The following is a 20385-nucleotide window of genomic DNA, read 5'->3' on the forward strand; positions in this document are numbered from 1 at the left end:
TTATTAATTGACGCTCTCAAATGGGCTCAGGAAAATCACTTTTCTTTCTTTCTTTCTTTCAAGCCACTAACTTTGTACTTCAGAATATGCCGTTTTCTGAATGGCAGGGAACTGTCAGGCAACGAAGAGCAAAGGAATATTTCTAAAAAGCCAGCGATGTGCTAGTAGGTTCTGTGTGGCCGGAAGCTTTCTTTACAGGAGATGTTCGCTCACTGTCTTGACTGGCCTGCCTCGCCCTCACCCCACATAGCTAAAGCATGATGCTATTGAGTTCCAAGTTGAGTTTCCATCCTTATATGAAAAGTTAGCTTGGCACAGAGCTTGGTAGAGCTAAGTCTGACCAGCTGCACTCCGGGCCACAAGGGAAATTAAAAACGAGACAGTGTGTCTAGTTCAGTATTAATCAATCAAAGTCTCTTGAAAAATTACCTCAGAAGCACATACAAGAGAGGCATGTGGGTAGACATCTTTTCCCACAGACTAATTTCAGTTCTATTTCCCAGGGTGCCATGCATGTGAACAAAGCCAGTCAGGAGTCTCTTTTGCTTTGGTCCCTTGGTGGTTTGAATTCCTCCCTCTATTCCATGAGATTCTGGGGAGAAAGCGGCCAAACCAATATCTTCAGTCCTTTGGCCATCTTGAATCACGACGGGTTAATTTCATTTTCTTTGTCTGTGCCCGATGTGTTGTTAAGTGTGCAACCCAGTGGTTTTTACTATATTCATAAAGTTGTGCGACCATGCCCCATGTCTAATTCCAGAACATTTTTGTCACTGCTAAAAGAAACTCCATATGCACTTCAGTCCCTCTCATTCCAGCTCTCCCCACCCCGGGCAGCTACTAATCTCCTTTCTAGCTCTGTGGATTTGCCTGGCCGAGACATTTCATGTAAATGGAATTGAAGGCCATGTGTTCTTTGGTGTCTGGCTTCACATCACATAGTATGTTCAAGTTCCATCCGTGTTGCAGCATGTCCTGTGGCTTCATTCTGTTACATGCTCTGTATGTTTCTTAAAGAAAAATTTAAAAATGCAAATGCTACATATGCCTTATTAGAAACTTTGGCTGTTCTTGGAAAATAAAATGAAGCAAGACATTCCGTTTAGAAATTTGGCTTGACTAGTCAATATTGTAAAAGCCAAAAAGCCTCAAGCCTGATAATCAGGAACTAATAAAAATGAAAAACAGGAGCATAAAAGTTTTCATCTAAAAGCACAGATTTTCTTTCTAGTTTTATTGCGATCTAAACTGTGGGCTGGAGGAACATATCCTGATTTTTCGTTTAGTTTAATTCTTGATCATCCAGCGGGTTTTGCACTCCTGAGTCGGCACATGCATCTGTCAGACAGCGAGAGAACAGCTAGAAGGAGCACGAGGCTGCGGCTGAATTTAGAAATTAGAGGTGTTCTCATCAGCCACATGAGATGGACGGGAGATGCCTTCCAGTAGGCGAGAGAGCGGAGTGCAGACAACAGATGGGAGAAAGGTCCCCAAAGCTGTCAAGTCCCAGCATCCTCGTGCTGAAGAAGGGAGGTGCCAATGTGATTGATGTTCCGAGGCAGTATAAAAGCTTTGGATTTCTCCCCAGCTGCTTGTCACACTGACCTGCACATCTCTCAACTGCTCGTGGACTTTCTGTCAACTGGTACTGAAGGGGAGAAAACTCTTTGGAGAATAACATCTTATTGTGGCCATGCCAGAACCCACTAAGAAAGAGGGTAAGACTCATCCTCTAGGTCTTTTTGTTGTACTTTTGAATGTGTGTTTAATTTGGTATTTGTTTTCAAACACTATCCAATTTCTTCTATAGATTATAAAATCATAGAATCACTGTGATTGAAGGAAAAGATACTTTAAAGAGACCAGAGAAAAAAACACATGAGTATGATGAATTGGAAAATACATAACTGGCTAATAGTATCAAATGATAATTTTATTGTTCAATTGCAACAAACCCTTAAAGTATAATTTAAGGATGTTAATTGCTCCTGGTGGCCAGATTGCATTTTCAAGCATAATTTCTTGGGTTTGATCACAAACTTTTCAGTATTTTGCAATTTGCAAATGAAGGGGGCTTAACATGATTTCTTAAATTGTTGATAAATATGATCAATACTTTAAAGAACAGCTTGTGACATTATTTTTAGATTTGCTCTAGTTTTTTTTTTCCCATTTAACATACATAGATGAGGGTATTTTCTGTTTTCATCAGTTGTTTGGGAGCTTCACTACTAAATTCTTGACTGGAAAAAATTAAACTCCTGGGTAAAAGAGACTATCTTAAGTAGTACTTTTTGTTCTTTAATGAGTTTTGTTGCAGATAATTTCATAATATGTAGCTTTTAAAAAAATTAAACTGAAAATATGAAAATATTCAAGAGAATATTTCTTTATTAAAGTTTTTCTTTTCTATAAAGATACAATCAATATTTTAAGACTACTAATTAATAACATAAATAAGAATTAGTTATTACAAAATAATGAAATAAAATTTAATATATTATAGGAAATATATTTTTAAAATATTGTTTCATTCATATTTGTCTTCATTGGAGCTTAATGAATTTTTTTCTACTATGAATAAAAATACATACTCCCAAAAAGATTAACAGGAAGCGTAAATAGTATTGAATCTTTTCGTTTTTAATTCTTAAAAAATGCTTTTAGCTATTGTTTTAAAGAACCTTGAAAAAGATGCTACACAGTTGAGTTCAAGGTTGAAATACTAACCAAATGATCAAAAGTCTTTTAAATATATTTTTCTTTATGTAATTAAGTAACCAGTGTTGACAGGCTATGGTGATCAGTTTACAGGTTGGCCTTAGTTAGTGGTGGAGGGCATTGATGGATGAAGTCTTCCACCCGAAATAACCACACCAAATGCATGCATTAATATGGGAACTTAATCCTGACTATCAGGCAGTGAGTCTGGCCCCTGCTAAGTGTCTTATTTGTAATGCAAATGATTTACATGTGTATTAAGTGTCCCTTTTATTTGATTTGTCACTTGACCAGCTTCTTCAAGGTTTACTTGGATGAAATGCATTCGCTGTTTCTTAATGGTGAACAGAATACTGTTTCAATTATCCTGAACTTAGTGGATGAACTTGCATTGATGTTTTAAAGCACAATTAAAAATGACACTAATAAATAAGGTGGAACCTATGAAGCTAGTTAAATTATTCAGATTGCTAGATTCTGTGCAGTTCTACTTTTTGACAGCTTAATCTGTTTCATTTCAATTTGAGAGTGAATGAAATTTTAGAGCTATAAAGAGGAAAGTGTTATTTTAATTTCAGCCCCAACGCTCAGTATACATATTTTCTTAACTAAATCAGCAGTGAAACAAAAATCACCACAATCTTCTCTTATTGTACAGCACTGTTGATAACTCTGTGTAGGAGTCCCTCCCACCCCCGTCGAAGGCAGTAATTTTATACCCATAGATTCTTGGTTAGTTTAAATTTGGCTGGTGGGAAGTGGGAGCAAAAAAAAAAAAGTTACTGATATATTTAAAATCCATTTAGGAAATACAGAGATTTTTTTTTGTTTCATCACCAGCACAACTGATTCTTAAAGGAACTGCATCTTGAAGAGCTTTTTTTAGGGAAATTGTTGTATTTTAATATTGTTTCTAGTAAAAGCGCAAGGAGCATGGCCATTCATGGACGACTGTGGTCCTTGAAGCTTCTCCTGACTGTGATTTCATTTTCACCGGGACTGCTTTGCTTCCATGTAGACACCCCTCTGGAAGTCAGCCACAAGAGCAAAGCATGCCATTGAATCAATTCTTTGGAGTCGTTTGAACCTATCTGCAGAAATCCTCCCAAAGAACAGGTTCCCCCCTCCCTTCCGGGTCTTCTCAATGCTCTTCCCCAGCTGGCAGAGCCGTGCCCAGGAAGGAGGTGACCACTTGTTGTGAATCTTGATAGGATCCCTGGGCTGGCGAGGCCTCCCAAGGGCCCAGGAGGTCCTGGCATGTCTTCAGAAGAGGCTGAGTTTTCAGCACCTGAAGGTGTAAAGAATGTCTCACTCAACCGCCTCCCAACCTGTAGTGGCCTAATTCTGAGAGTTTCTCGTTGGGTCTTGGGAGAATTGGTCCTTCCAAGGAGGAGGAAGAAGGACAAGGTGTAATTTTGGACTTCAAGGAGGAGTCCAATGGCAGTAATCAGTCAACAGTCCTAATTTAGAGCCTTTAAAATATTCTGGGTGGCTCAATGACCCCTTTTGGAGAAAGAAAGCATTATTTTTAAGGAGTAATCAATTCCCATCATCCTACTCTCCACGCTCATCAGTTCTGTACATATTCTTTGGAGAACTATGTATTATTTGTATTGTCAAATACCAAGTAGAGTGAATTCATGTGGAACCTGAGGCCTAGTAAGTTTTTCTAATCAAGTAGTGAAACAGGGTGCAGAAGGAAGCCTCCGATTTGTAGGACTCAGAAGTCTTACTGATACGTTCACTTGTGTCTCAACTGTGAACTGAGCACCTCCTGTGTCTTAGTCTCTGAGATTTCAGAGACATATGCCCCATGACCCCTAAAGGTCCGCAAGGTTCATGGCTTCTGGTCCCTGTGTCAGTGGGCCACCTTTCACTGGAAATTTCTCTTGTCTAGTCAGAAAGAAGTTTTATCACCATAAAACTAGAAAATTGCAATAGCATTTCTTCTATGGTAGATTCTATCAGTTTAAAAATACTATAAATGGCTCTTAAACCCACAAATTGATTACATCAGAACTTTATCTCTGCAGTATATAAAGTTGAAAACCAGAACGCTTTAGTTCTTATTTAACATCCTGAGACAATTCAATGTCAGATTTTACAGAACACAGAAAAATTCTTTTCTGAAACACCCAAGTTAAGGCCTTATCACAAACCCTACTTTTTGTTTGGTGACATAGCAAGCCTTATCATATTTTATGAACTTAGCTTGTTGGGAAAAGGCAAAGGTTCCTCTGTGGTGCTTGTCATTCAAAAAAACATTGGGACAAGCATTATAGTTTTCTCATCTCCCATGTAAGATCCCTCTTGAAAAGGCAAACATGGAACAAAACACAGGTTCATTGATGAGCAAAATTTTCAGGAGCCATTCTTGCAACCAAAAATCAAATTCATGGCATTGCTGGAACAGCTCCTCTCACTATGTCCACATACAATCTCTATCCTTGGCATTGTCAGTAGGAATAAGTAGAAACACAGCGGTTGAAAACAACTTCTTTTTCAGACCATGGGAGTTTTCTCTGTCTATGTCTTTCTTTTTTGGTCTTTAGAGATTTCAGCACATTTTAGAGTTCTGCAGGGCCTGAAACCCCATCTGAACGTAGAGCAGCGTCCATCACCTCTTGCCTACTTCTAAGCATCGCTCAGGGCTTAGTCATCATCACAAAAGGAGCCTCGGTGATGGGAAGCCTCCTGCTCATATTTACTTTTTGACCTTCAGTTTCCACCTACCTGCATGAGACTGGATTTCAGACACCAAAATAAATTTGTCTTTGGAGAGTCACCTTTTCCATAGAACATTACCTTTATCTCAGACTGTGGAAAAGAAAATCATTTATTGGGTGTGAGAGAAAAGGACAAGGAAGCGGGGAGGAGGCATTTTCTCAAGAGCAGCTCTTTTCCTCTGACTTCAACTCGTTCTTTAGGCCAACTTGAAGATTTGTATGAAGGATAAATTGTATGAATGAATTCATTAATTTCATTTTCTTTCCCCCTGAAAATACTGCCCCCACTGTACTGGAAATTCATGGTGTAGATCTGAGCGCTCTGTTATCAGAAGGAATACTCTAGGGCAAATGTACGCTCGAGGAGCTTAATACTTGGCAGAATCGTTCTTTTTCAGTAGCCTGCTTTTATGACTGTTCGTACTGCACCTGTTAGGAAGATAAATAAAGGACTGGCCAATTCTTTCCTCTCAAGCGCCCTAAATATATCGCTTTAAAAAAACTTTGGAAAAACAAATTGTATCCTTGCTTCTCATCCAGTAAGTCTACAGAGGTCCAGGCCTTTCACATAGCTGTGAGGTCAGGGGTAAGGGACTTGGTGAAGTGATCAGAGGTAGAGGTTAGGCTTGTGAGCTGATCTGAGGGAACCAAGAGAAAGGAAAAATTGAAGCACTTCAAATCTTTTATTCTCTCAATGGCTCACTTTATTTTGGCCATGAGTCACAGTCTTGAAATACTTAATTTTAGGTTCTTTATGCACACACAATGCATAGAGTTTCTTTATTTGTAGCAATTTCACGATGTTCCTGAATCCAACATTCACATTTACATACACTTCCCCGGCTGAAGTTACTTTAAAACAAACAAAAAACAAAAACAAAAAAACGAAAAAAACCACTGCAGCACAAAAATAAATACAAAAATAATCTCTTTAAAAACTTGAATGATGTTTTTGTGCTACTTCCGTAAACAGACATGTTGCTCTTTTAGATTTTAGAGACTTGTAGGAGGAAGCTGCAGTGAAATCAATTCTATTGGTTTTACAGCCCTAGGAGGTATTTTTGGTTGTTTTGCTTAAATTCTTGTGATTGTTTTATTTAAAATTTATTTTTGGGCTTTTTATGGACATGCAGAGAATAATTGTTATTCATGTTATTCATGATCACTGTTTTTATCTGCACTCTTTCTAATTAGTGTATGAAACTTATATTAGGAGACACAAACTACTCCTGACAGCCAGTGCCTTCGGTGGTAAGGCTAGACCTTATCTCTGAACATACTTGGGAGTGCTAGAGGATAAAGGGCAGGATTAAAGTTCAAGCTACCAAAAATAAGTAGGAAAATTTAATTTTGTGTGTGCACTGGAGAGGACATGACTGTGACTTGTTTCTTTTTACTCCATGTCAGTTCTTAATGGGAAGAGTTTCCCGTAATCCTTGGTTGGGTAACTCAATAAATATACAAAATTATTTGTAGTCACAGAATCTTAGTGTTCTGTGTTAGGTTGATTGATTATGAAATAGCTATTGTTTACTCAAGGGTAGCTTTCAAAAATTGGAGAGCATAGTGATTAAAAGATGAACCAATGAGAAAGAACAAAAGACAGTCATTTAGCTTCCTGCTGTATGCAAATTATCTCCCAACTGGGGAGAACAGGACTTTTGTCTCTACAGCTTTTTACAAAGACAGCCCCCCAAAATCAAAATGGTGAAATTGTCTTATTGCACCCAAGTCTGCCCTGGCTGCATAGGCCTGGTTTTCATTGATAGAGAGTACCATTTTACAGTCACACAGAGAGACAATGAGGCAGATTTCAGGAGGTTCCCATTCACTGGGGCAGAATATTTACAGGCTTTTATGTGTGTTTCCAGAGTAAAGTTCTAGATCCCTCTGGAATGGGGCGTGAATTGGTTGATTTGGCATAGGGAAAGACAGGGATCATTCAATCTCATGCTTATTTCTCTCTCTAAAGTGAGTTCATAAAAAGCTAACTGTAATCTGACTTTTATTATGCCTTTCAAGTCTAAATCCATGTTGATAAGACTTTTGCCCTTTTACACTCCCTTCAGAATCCTTTTATAGGCCAATTTGGCAACATCAATGCAATATCTAAAGTTATGTTTAATAATATCAGGTGTTAGAGCTTATAATTTTGTTTTTGTTCACTTTTCCTCTTGTGTTTAGCTGTAGGGGCTGAGCATTTTTTCTCTCTAAAATTATCCAAAATATTCTCTAAATGATATGAAGTCTCTTTTTAAGTTCCTCGGTCATTCTGTGCTGTTTTCAGGAAATAGCCTTTGCCTTGAATAAAATTTCTTGTATCTTGGAACTGAATACTCTACTTATGACTGAACGTTTGCCTATTTGTATAATTCTACATTTTAATTTTTCATTTTTACAGCTAAGTGTTTTTAGAAGTTTTCTGCATGTAGTGTGTATTTTGCTCTCTCTTTATGCATATTAAGAAATAGTCATTATTAAACATAGTGATATAAAGTACTATATGCTATTCATTGAACATTCTAGTTAGCTCAAATTCTAGCTGTACCATATATTGAATTACTTACATTTTGTGTGCCTCACTTTCCTCACCTGTAAAATGTGAACGAAACAGAATAAAATGTGAATAAAAAGACCTAACTCATTGGGTCTTTGTAAGAATTAACTGAAATAAATCAGGTATAGCATTCAGAACAGGGCCTAGGACCTAGCAAGACCTCTAGAGTATTAAACTCAGAAATCTTAGTCTGGCTTAAGGTAGTAAATGCCTTACATTTAATATAAACTTCGAGTGGATTTCTGCTAACACAAGATACATAACTACCACTGCTCACATTGTATTTAATGTTCATAATACATTCCCCAAAGGCTGCCATGAGCATAATCATCATTGCTGCTATTATGAATATTTCCTTTTTTGTGCTTGTAGTGAGACATCTTCACTTTCACTCGTGGAAGCTTAAATCAAATAAAAAAATATACACTCCAGGGCTTCAGTTGTGTTGTGTTGAAATGCATCATATCCAGCAGGGTTGTCTTCAGTGGTCAGACACAAGATGACAACAGGTTCTTTCTTCACTGTCCCATTGTGGCCTATCCAAGGGTAATGAAAGAGTCACCTTGCCTCGTTGAAAATGTAACTGTATCCATCACCAAGGGTCATAAGGCTTAGATTTGTGGGATATTAAGATTTCTGTCTCTTCCAGGGGTGCTTTGGCTGGTGAGATCTTCCTTGGCCTGATTTTTTTCTGAGATAATCACATAAAGAACTCTACATGACCACATATGGAGGTGGTGGGTGATTGATTGAGTGCCACTGTGTTTACTGCTGTGGAATTTTATTTTTATGACCCCACCTGGCATCAGGCCTTCCTCTATTTTTAAAAAGTCTCTCAGTATAAGAAGCCTAGCAATAGCTTGGGCCTTGGAAGGATTTCTCCTATAATCACATATGTAAGTAATGCCAGCCCCAGGGAAAGACAACAGGAGGAACTAACTGGGGAAATTGTTAAAAACCCAAATTACTTCAATCATTTCATTTTTTTTCTCTTTTTTATTTTTATTTTTTTTAATTTTTTTATTTTTGACAGGCAGAGTGGACAGTGAGAGAGAGAGACAGAGAGAAAGGTCTTCCTTGGCCATTGGTTCACCCTCCAATGGCCGCCACGGCTGGCGCGCTGTGGTTGGCGCACCGCACTGATCTGAGGGCAGGAGCCAGATGCTTCTCCTGGTCTCCCATGGGGCGCAGGGCCCAAGCACTTGGGCCATCCTCCACTGCACTCCCTGGCCACAGCAGAGAGCTGGCCTGGAAGAGGGGCAACCGGGACAGAATCCGGCACCCCGACAGGGACTAGAACCAGGTGTGCCGGCGCCGCAAGGCGGATGATTAGCCTAGTGAGCCGCTGCGCCAGCCAATCATTTCATTTTGATCTGTGCTAAAAATTTAGCATTCTTCGGTTTGAGTAACGCTTTCCCTTTTCCCCATCTATACCCACTTCAGCATTTGAGTCTTGCTACAGAACATGGTAAGAGGGAAGAAAAAGACACAAGTGGTCAGATCTTAGCAAAAGGGCTTATTTTTGTGGGGCCCCATGTTAACAGTGACAAGCTATTTGTTGCTATGTAATAATAACTGCATTTTAACCCTCTTCCTGTGTAGAACGACATCTTGTTGGGACACACATCTTTAGAAAGACAAAAGAACATGCTGACTAGAAGAGAAACATAAAAACCCTGTGGATTTAGGGAAATTCCATCAAGTTGAATAATGAGTCATCAAAAATGTACATAATTGTTATACAGTTTCACTGCATTTTCAAGGGCCCGTCAAAATGTGGAAAAATGGAATTTAAAAAGCAGCTGATTTTGGTGCACGAAAGTTTGACATGCATGCACACAAGGGGTCCTCAAACGTTCTTCGAAAATGCATGTTATGAGGAAACTATGAAAATTGTGCATGGTTTTCAAAATTTTTTTGCTCAGAGAGAAACTTGTCTTTTCATTTCATTTTCCCACAAACTTTCTGAAGGAAAAGATTCATAGCCAAAATCTTAGTCTTTGGCAACCTTTGGTCACAGTCAATAAATCCGCATCAAATTGATTGAATCATTCTGAAAAGTTGGATTCTCTGCATATCTGAGGACTAATGTTGTTCTTGAAATCTGTAGCCTTAATTCAACCGATTTGGCTAGAAACATTCCTAAAATATGCTATATTACTCTTTGCTTTTAAAAAGAAGGTACAGTGGCTATCATTTAATTTTGTATGCATGATACCCTGAGAGCCCAGATGATTTGCTTTTGTGTTAAATGGTCTTTAATTGATTTTCTAGTTTCATTTTACATCCAACTTCTCATGACTTTCCAGTTTCATCCCTTGTTGGAAGGTTGCTGCCTTTCATGCATGGCTCTAGTCAGTGGAGAGTTGAAATTGTACCCTCCTCCCCACTTTTGTTGTTTGCTGTGAATTTCATTCCAGGTAACTAATCTAGCTGGGGAAGCTTTAGTGCTACCTTGCTGTTGAGCTGGGTGCCTAAACACAGCATTTAAGAAGTCACTCATTTTTCTGGGTTGTGCAAGTATAGGGTTGGCACTGAAGCAGAACCGGCTCTGAAATGCTATCCTTGAGGCATTGAGCCTGCCTCCTTTTAGTCCTAGGCCCTGGGGTTACTCAAGACCTAGGGGAGTTTTCCCACAATTGAAGTACAGAGACCCTTAATGAATGAAGATTAAGGAGTTTGAGAGAAATCTAATTTGCCCTTCAGAAGCTGTTATCTGGATAAATAAGGTTGCTTGATACTTAATTCCAAATAGGAGAAGCAGTCCTAGGTAATATTGCCCTTTTGTGTCTAATATTGTGCACATAAGAAAATAAGCTATTGTATTGAAAATCAGTTTATGATTTTTACTTGCTTCGTTTATTTTATCAATCAAGGCTGCATATTTTTCCTTACTGGGGTGTATGACTTGAATTTGCTTTTAACAAGAGGCACACATACACACACAATCTTTTTCTTTGTTCTTTTTTTTTTTTTTAAGATTTATTTATTTATTTGAAAGTCAAAGTTACACAGGGAGAGAAGGAGAGGCAGAGAGAGAGAGAGGTCTTTCATCTGCTGCTTCACTCCCCAAATGACCGAAACGGCCGGAGCTGTGCTGATCCGAAGCCAGGAGCCAGGAGTTTCTTCCGGGTCTCCCACATGGGTGCAGTGGCCCATGGTCTTGGGCCATCTTCTACTGTTTTCCCAGGCCATAGCAGAAAGCTGGGTCGGAAGTGGAGCAGTCAGGACTCGAACGGGCGCCCATATGGGATGTCAGCACTGCAGACTGCGGCTATACCCGCTATGCCACAGCACTGGTCCCTCCAACAATCTTTTTCTAATGAAGATTTGCAATGAATTCTAAATGAATGCTTCTCAAATTTTTGATCTCATAGCCATTTAACTCTTAATAATTGTTGAATAAATTAAGAACATTTGTTTATGTGGGTAAATATTATAGACAATGATAGTAATATAACTTCTATATAGTATTATATTATTAAGATACAGTATATATAATTCAATATTTACTGTGGGAGAAATTAAAACTGATAAGTATTTAAAACACAAGAATACACAAGCACACGTTGTTTTAGCTGTCAGAACACTGGTGCCATTACTCATTAAGTATCTCCTAGAAACTCTTATCATGTATTTGTGAGAGAATGTGAGTGAAAAGACAAAGAATGCTTTGGCATCATTATGGAAGCAGGTTGACTTTGTATATACCTTCATAGATCTCAGGGGCTCTTGGCGATTCTAGATCACACTTCGACCATCACTATTGAAAATCAATGTAGGGCTGGTGCCGTGGCTCACTAGGCTAATCCTCTGCCTGCGGCGTCAGCACACCGGGTTCTAGTCCCGGTAGGGGCGCCGGATTCTGTCCCGGTTGCCCCTCTTACAGGCCAGCTCTCTGCTGTGGCCAGGGAGTGCAGTGGAGGATGGCCCAAGTCCTTGGGCCCTGCAACCACATGAGAGACCAGGAGAAGCACCTGGCTCCTGGCTTCGGATCAGCATGCCGGCCACGGTGGCCATTGGAGGGTGAACCAACGGCAAATGGAAGACCTTTCTCTCTCTCTCTCTCTCACTGTCCACTCTGCCTGTAAAAAAGAAAGAAAGAAAGAAAGAAAGAAAGAAAGAAAGAAAGAAAGAAAGAAAGAAAGAAAGAAAGAAAGAAAGAAAGAAAGAAAGAAAAAATCAATGTAGACGGGGCCGGTGTTGTGGCACAGTGGGTTAACGCCCTGGCCTGAAGTACCGGCATCCCATATGGGCACTGGTTTGAGACCCGGTTGTTCCACTTCCGATCCAGCTCTCTGCTATAGCCTGGGAAAGCAGTAGAAGATGGCCCAAGTCGTTGGGCCCCTGCACCCTCGTGGGAGACCCAGAAAGCTCCTGGCTCCTGGCTTCAGATCGGCGCAGCTGCAGCCGTTGCGGCCATCTGGGGAGTGAACCATCGATGGAAGACTTCTGTCTCTCTCTCTCTCTCTCTGCCTCTCCTCTCTTTGTGTAACTGACTCAAATAAATAAATAAATCTTTAAAAAAAAAAAAAAAGAAAATCAATGTAGAACCACCTCTTAAAAATTCTGTAATTCTCTTAAATCCTAAAATATAAAATATCCAGAGAGGAGGGGACAAAATAAGCATAATACAATTATGAAAATATTAAATACTGCTTCCTGCCCAAAATCTGTGTCTTTGATGCCTAAGCAATATAATTAATAAAAATTTACTGTCATTAGTGTTTGCTACTTCTTTGGTGACATTATGACTAACACAATCAAAGTTTCCCTAAGCAATCCTCAAGCAAGCAGTGTTCACATTAAGGCAGTTTGCACTATGCTGTTGTTAGGCATAGGTGGCTCAGGCAGGAACATGCGCTCAGTGCCAAGTTCCACCACCCCCATCAGCTTCTCTCTGCAGAAACACACGACCATGTTTATCATACACTTCATCTAAAAAGGAAGAAAATTTGTTCTACCACCAAAAAAGTGACAGTACAGGAGTTGGCTGGGTAGAATTTTAATCATCGTGATGTTACAATGCATAAAGTATTTGCATATTTATATTTCAAACCTAGGATTCACTTTGTGAATAAGAAATTAATGAGTAGGACTAACATATCACTTTCTCCTCCATCTCAAATTATCAAAGGATAATTTCAGAATATTTTCCAAAAATTTATCCTGAAAATGACAAAAAGCCACAATAACCTCATAGTCTTAACAGGGACTGGCGTTGTGGTGTAGCAGGTAAAGCTGTCACCTGCAGTGCCGGCATCCCATGTGGGCGCCGGTTTGAGTCCTTGCTGCTGTACTTCCAATCCAGCTCTCTGCTATGGCCTAGGAAAGCAGCAGAAAGTGTCTCAACTCCTTGGGCCCCTGTACCCATGTGGGATACCTGGAAGAAGCTTCTGGCACCTGGCTTCAGATTGGTGCAGCTCCGGCTGTTGCTGCACCAACATCTGGGGAGTGAATCAGCGAATGGAAGACCTCTCTCTCTGCCTCTTCCTCTCTGTAACTCTGCCTTTCAAATAAATAAATCAATCTTTAAAAAAAGAATAATAACAGCTGTGATTTAATGTTCACCTCCTTTCTATGTCTATATAATATATTCATGTGATATAGTTATGTTCTCCAAAAGCTAAATGGCATTATAAATAGGGCTGATAAAATTTATTTTTAAAGAAATTTATTCTTTATTTATTTGAAAGGCAGAGTTACAGAGAGAGGAGGAGAGACACAAAGAGAGGGAAAGATTTTCTATCTGCTGGTTCATTCCCCAAATGGCTGCAACAACTGGGCCTGGGACAGGCCTAAACCAGGAGCCAGGAACTTCATCCTGGTCTCCTATGTGGGTCCATGGGTCCAAGCACTTGGACCATCCTCTGCTGCTCTCCCAGGAGCATTAGCAGGGAGCTAGATCAGAAGTGGAGCAGCTGGGTCTTGAACTGGCACCCATATGAGATGATGGCATTGCAGGAGGAGGCTTAATCTGCTATGCCAAAACACCGGCTCCTGATAACATATTTTTAAGTGGGTCAAATACTGTATTAGTATTTTTTTAATCTCACTTGATTTATCTTTGTTAATAGTATATAATTTGAGATAGTGAGCCCATAGGAAGAGAGCTGGGTTATTTATTTATGTCATCTTAGTGGATATATACATACATTTAATACAAGCAGGCTAATATGTTTTAAAACTTAAGATTTTTTCCTCTTTAAGTTACTAATCATGAACCCTTGATCATTGAAAATAAAAATGGCCTCCACTGGTGAGAGCCAAACCATTTATGGAGTTACTGGGTTCCTAGCATTTCAGGAGCAGTACAAATGCCACATATGGGGTTGTCTCTTTCATAGCTGCCATCAGTGCCCGTCAATTACAACGCCCTGGCATAGCCCGTGCAGGCATGCCATTGGTGGCATACCTGTGCTTTTTACAGTAGGTGATCATAGGAAAAATCCACCAAAAATAGATCAGGCCCTTTGAAAGCATTTCAGTGTAGCAGAAGGCAAGAAAGACTATATCTGTGAATTAGAAAGGATCAAAGAGCCGTCACCCTTGCCTAAGGAAGAAATGGCGAGCTTAAGTCACCGGTTTAAATTCAACTCATTTTCAAGTTGTCCAATAAATTATTTTCTTGGAATTTTTTTTTCAAAGAGTACCCTAGTTTTCTTCTTTTCACTCAAACAAATTTCAAAACAGCAATTTAATTGCCCAGCCCTTTGGTATAGTTTGTAACAGAGAAAAAGAAGGATTGGGGGAAAGTAGAGGCAAAAAACCAGAAAGCCAATTTTATTCACTTGCAGAAAATTCCACCAGATTTTCCTTTTAGCTTTTGAATAAGCAGAAGTATAGAAGGACCTCATCCAATCAATACCCATTTGCTGGTTAAAGACTTAGAGAGCTTACCACAGGAAGGCGCCTCCTGACTGTTCATTGCAACACAGCTAACCTAGTTGAAAAGAGTTGGCGCGGCTGATGGAGGGTTATTTGCTACAAAATCGGTGGGGTAGGTTCCTTGACTCATGTTGCTTTTTTCCAGCCCAGATTTTAACAGGGGGAGATTCCTTAGAAAGGCATGGGGTGTATTATTCCTGAGAGTCAGAACTTCAGCCGTAATTGCTCTCCTGCCCTTGTTAAGAAATGGAAGATATGTGTTGACAGTAAGGAGAAATCTAAATGATAGGGTTTGGGTGAACGCCTCGAAGCCCTCAGCCAGCGGGAGGGAGACCAATGGAAGACATAGCGTTCCCTGTGGGTAACACAGACGAAGAAAGCTGCCCAGGGAGTGCCAGGGGACAGTTCTTGATTTCTTGGCAGCAGGGAGAAGGGGCTTTTGTGACGGCAGGAGCAGCCTGCCAGTCAACTATATTTATAGAGCACCTGCTATGTGGAATTTGGAAAGGAGGAGGAGAAGAGCCTTGTCCTCAGGACGCTTGTGATCAAAGGGGAATGAGAAGTCCCCAACTACTGTAAACCTTTCAACACACACGACTTCATTTGAAATGGGAGAGGAACCAGCACGATTTACGTCAGAGGCTCAGCCTGTCCTTCTGCATGTGGCCCTGGACCAGCAGCATCAACCTCACCTGAAAGCCCATTAGAATACAGGCTCTTAAACCCGATTGCTGCAACACCTGCAGCTCAGGGGGAATCCCTCAGCCACTGCTAGTCACACAGCTGTGGTAGGAGCTCTAGAGGGCCCTGGAAGTAGTGAGTCTTGATTTAGAAGAGCAGAATGGCTTGGCTCAGTGACTGCATTGAGATCAAAGAGCAGCTCATTTACCTCTAAGATTCTTACATTCAGGATCTCACTGCATCTCAACCATTTTTTTTAGAAGCTCCTTGCCCTTGAGAAATTTACAATGAGAGCTCAATGGATTCCAGTTGATGGATTCTCCTGCCCAGGGATCCTGTTCAGTGGGGTACTGTGGAAAGTACTCTGACTGGATGATCTTTATAGAGGCAGTCAATAAATGTGGGGAACATGCTGATGAGTTTTTGAGGAGCGGGCAAAGCTGAGCATGACAGACCTGTCGGCGACAAAGGTTTGAATCAGAGTGGGGGAGATGCGTGAGCAGTTGCTTCGAGGTACAAGGGGATTCCTTGTGTCCTGAGATTTCTTCTAACAGTTTATTTTCTGCCCACACCACGTGCTGCTTGACCTTCCGCATTCCTAGTCTTCCAGCTCTCTGGGTTAAGCCGGAATCTTTTGTTTAAATGCCCTCAAAATGACAGTTCGCATCCTCTCATCTCTTCTGTCCCATCATGATGGAGTGAGTGAGTGATCTGTACATGTACACTTTTACAAAATACAATTCACGTGGTAGAGTGACTGATTTCCTTTGTCCAGTCCATGGATACTTCCTCAGTGCCCACCCACCCCAATTCCAAACATGTTCTAACACAGTGCATCCCATAGGCCTGGAAATTGGACAGATCCTGAGCTTGTGGTATGTGTGTGAAAAGACAAGAGTGTCTTTTTCACAAGTGTCCCCAGGTATGATTGTGATAATAGCCACATAGAGCCTATAGAGTGCTACCAGGTTCCCTGTCTCTCAAGTCATTCATTCTTGCCAGTGACCCTCAAGGTAGGTTATGCTATGATTTTTATTACATAAATGAGGACATTGGAGCACACACACACCTCTCTTGCATATGGGACAACATCCATATAAAGCTATGTGGCCTTGAGAACAGGATCAATCAACTCAATGGGGGAAAATGCAGAAATAGCTTTGAAAAGTCCACCAGCCCACTCTGACTCTTACTGTGTGCAGCCAGGAGGTACAGGCCTGTGTGCAGAGCCCAGGCTCTGAGTCAGGCAGACTTAGAACAGAGTCTGGATCCACCCCTCATAAACTGTGGAACCTCACAGGGCCTCAGTTCCCAACTGTAAAATGGGGATAATTATCATACTGACTTCATAGAGTTGTAAGAATTAATATATCGAAGTAAGAGGGGTCTTCAGTAAGTTCATGGAAGATTCCTATGAAACAACTGCATGGATTGCAAAATATTTTTGCACAAAAACAAATTTAATACCATTTTCCGTGATTTTTTTTTGGTGTTGTGTGTGTGTGTGTATGTGTGTGTGTGTGTGGCAGAGAGAGCTTCCAGCTCTCATTATCTGGTTAGGGATATGAATAGGGGAGAAAAGATAATGGGAACAAAGAACACAATCTAGGAATCCAGGAAAATAGATGGCAGAAACCCAACTACGTGAGCCGTCACTTCTGCCTCCCAGGGTCTGAATTAGCAGGGAGCTGGAGTCAGGAGGTGGAGCTAGGACGCAAACTCAGGCACTTGAACGTAGGACTCAGGTGTCACAACTGGCATCTTAACTGCTAGGCCAAATGCCTGCCTCTCCGTGAACTTTTTAAAGTTCCCCTGTACAAGGTCCTGCTGGAGTGGGTCCCAATAAGTGCTTATTTATTTATTTATTTACTTACTTACTTGCTTGTTTGCTTATTACTTCACTGGCTATAAAGTAATGGAGGTTCTGTGATTTTTAAGAAAGAAAGATTCTAGTTCTGCTTATTACTGGGTAGGCATATATTTTCCTATTTCCAATTCCTTCAACCATCTTATAATGAATGGTCAAGCATTACCACCCTATCGTGTTTCTGCAATTCAGACTATCTGATAGAATCGGCTGTGAATGAATGATGTTTTGTGGGTTTGGTGTAATATAGAAATAATGCTTTTGAATCCTTATTTTGTTTTGATCTCTGGCCTGTTACAGAAACCCAGGGCCTATAGACACATGAAAATGGATAATTTGTATTCAGGGCACTTCCCCATTTCAGTGTCCAGGATGATCCTTTTTTATTGATTTGACTAGAATTCACCCTTTGACTTGAATTGGCTTCCTTTACTAAATGGGCCTTTGTTATATAGATGCTGAGAGAGCACGGTCAATTTGATAGTCCATACACAATTACCCAAGCACCCTTTTTAGCTCTGTTGCAAATAAATGTACTATACATTTAATATATTTTCAGTAATAAAATGAAAAACCTGGAGACATGAAAGGAATGAATAATCCTTCTCTTTATTCAGTTGGAGAGGGAAAGAAAGATAAAAATACTGACACTGTTGGAAAATAAATTGTAGTGAATAAAGAGTGTATTCGTATATGGTTCAGAATGCCAGGACAGTGAGGAAGGGGAACAGAATGTAATAATGAGAACCTTGAGAGAAATGTTGAGAAGACAAAAATTTCCAAAGGCTAAGGACAGTCACAATAGGGCTCTTTCTACACACTGGGAACCCTGCTGTGCATTTTACATAGGATCAGCACCTTAAGAGGTTGTTTATTTTATTATTCTTATTTCACAAATGAAGAAATTGAAGCTGACAGAGAGTAAGGAATAGCCTTAGGTTATACAAGTAATAAGGAGTAGGGTTGGGATTCAGATATAGGTCTGTTGGGCTCAATCTCTCTATCTCTCTGTCTCTCTCTGTCTCTGTCTCTCTCTCTCTCTCTCTCTCTCACACACACACACACACACAGGTCTTCTGAGAGGAACATGGCTCTTCTAGGTGGCAGAAAGGTCAGGGAGAATACAGCCCTAGAATACCAAGGACACAGGGCCATGAATTGAGGAAGTGCCCACTGACAATGGCTTTGAGTGCTGACCTGGAGAGTGTTGACCCAATACACTGGAACAGAGCCCTTCCTAGGAAGAATAAGAGGAAGCACAGTTGTGAGACAAATAACTTTTGCTGCAGTGGGAAAAGGAGATTGGAGGGCAGAGAAGTTGGTCTGTGGAGAATGCCAAGGAGACGTCCTCAGGCCCTGGGTGACAGTGACCCAATCCAAAAGATACTGTGTCAAAGAAATAGGCTGCATGCTCTTGGTATTTGCATACCCACGGGCTGCGACATCTTAGCCAAAGCCCAAAGGACTTTCCATTTCTGTACACAGATCTCTTAAAATAAAATGCTTTGGCCAAGGGTTCCATCTTCTGGTTGACTGTGGCCCTAATGATCCTTTTGGCAATGTGATGGAAAAAAAGCATTTCCATCAATGCCAGGTAAAGGACATTGTGCTTTCTGCGTATCTATGAATCACATCACATCCTGCTACGTTATCTTTTGCCAGTCTGCAAGGCTAAATTTTTTTCTCCTTTGGCTATATTTTATTTTCCAAGGATACTGCAATTCAATATAGTATAGTAATATATACTATACTATAGTAATATACACTGCAGTACAATGATATATACTATAGTATAGTGACATATACTATACGAAGTAATATTCTCATTTATGGTCGTCTGAATCAAAATAGTTTTTTTTTGAAATAACAATAAATTAGAGATTATGCTAGGCACAAAAATTTAGTAAGCAGAAAATATTGTGACATTCCAGCAGTTCTATCTTGATGTTTTCTTGATTTCTTTTATGGCACAATCCATTCATTTTCCTATGTTCTGCCCAGGCTACCTAAATAAAATGGTCCACTCAGCCTACACATGGTGATGACTGCTTGTCACGAGGCTTTGTTCTGCCTCCTCATAAAGAGTTACTTGAGGGGAAAATGTGGAAAATTCCAGACAGTGACAATTATAGGGCTCCTAGTGTCCCACAATATGCCTATAATACACTTTTCTTTATATTATATTTAATTATCAAATGGAAAATGATTGTTCAAGAGAGTCAGTAACTATTTCTTCCTGCCTTGGAATTGAAGCAGCTGGTTCACTCCTGTCAGGAACTCCCAGTTCTGGCACACACAGGGAGCTAGCAGGGGAAATTCTATGCTCTTTGGTCATGGGTATGCCTTTAGCTATTTGGAAATAGTACATTCTTCAGCAGAAGCTTCCTGAACCTACTTCATAGCCAGACTACTCTGTGATCCTGGATATCCAAAACCAGGTGTCAAATCCTAAAACCAGAGCTTTGAAAATTTTAGTTAACTGTAGGTGGAAATCTGCGCCAGGCATGTGCACGTCCAGAAACAACTGTGAGAAGCGTAAATTCTGTTTCTCAGTGAACATAAAAGTCATGAAAGGCAAGGCTACAAAGCCAGAGGGCTTGGAGCTCATCATCATTCAGGAAGTGAGGGCGGGACAATGTCAGAGATACTGTGGTGCCCTTGCTGCCTGGCGAAAGGAGTTCCATTTCTGTACCAACTCCTCCCTCGGCTTCCTAGGATGTGAGCACCTTAGGCTGTATGGGATGTGCTCGCCACCTACTGGATCTTGTTTTGTCCTCACAACAATCCTATAAGAGCTGTGAGGAAATAAGAGCTAAATAAATATATATAAGAATATATAAATACATATTATATATAATATGTAATATTATATAATAAATATATATAATAAATAAATAAATATAGGAGCTAATGGGAAATTGAATTAAAAGTTAAGTGAGGGCTGG

General features: G+C 40.2%; 1 protein-coding gene across 30 annotated transcripts in view; it reads left to right on the forward strand.

Annotated features, from left to right (window-relative positions):
- The first annotated feature begins 1227 nt into the window (after positions 1–1227).
- The window catches only part of MYBPC1 (myosin binding protein C1), an 85755-nt gene continuing 66597 nt past the window's right edge, over positions 1228–20385 (forward strand). For 23 of the 30 annotated variants that reach the window (XM_051845801.2, XM_051845800.2, XM_051845805.2 and 20 more), the window contains exon 1: positions 1228–1718. In XM_051845801.2, coding sequence (XP_051701761.2) covers positions 1694–1718 — 25 coding nt within the window. In that variant the 5' untranslated portion in view covers positions 1228–1693. The remainder of the gene's footprint in view (positions 1719–20385) is intronic. The other 7 variants (XM_070052768.1, XM_070052770.1, XM_070052767.1 and 4 more) reach the window with 1 other exon arrangement.

The sequence above is a fragment of the Oryctolagus cuniculus genome, chromosome 11 (assembly GCF_964237555.1).
Source record: "Oryctolagus cuniculus chromosome 11, mOryCun1.1, whole genome shotgun sequence".
In the NCBI taxonomy this organism is placed as follows: domain Eukaryota; kingdom Metazoa; phylum Chordata; class Mammalia; order Lagomorpha; family Leporidae; genus Oryctolagus; species Oryctolagus cuniculus.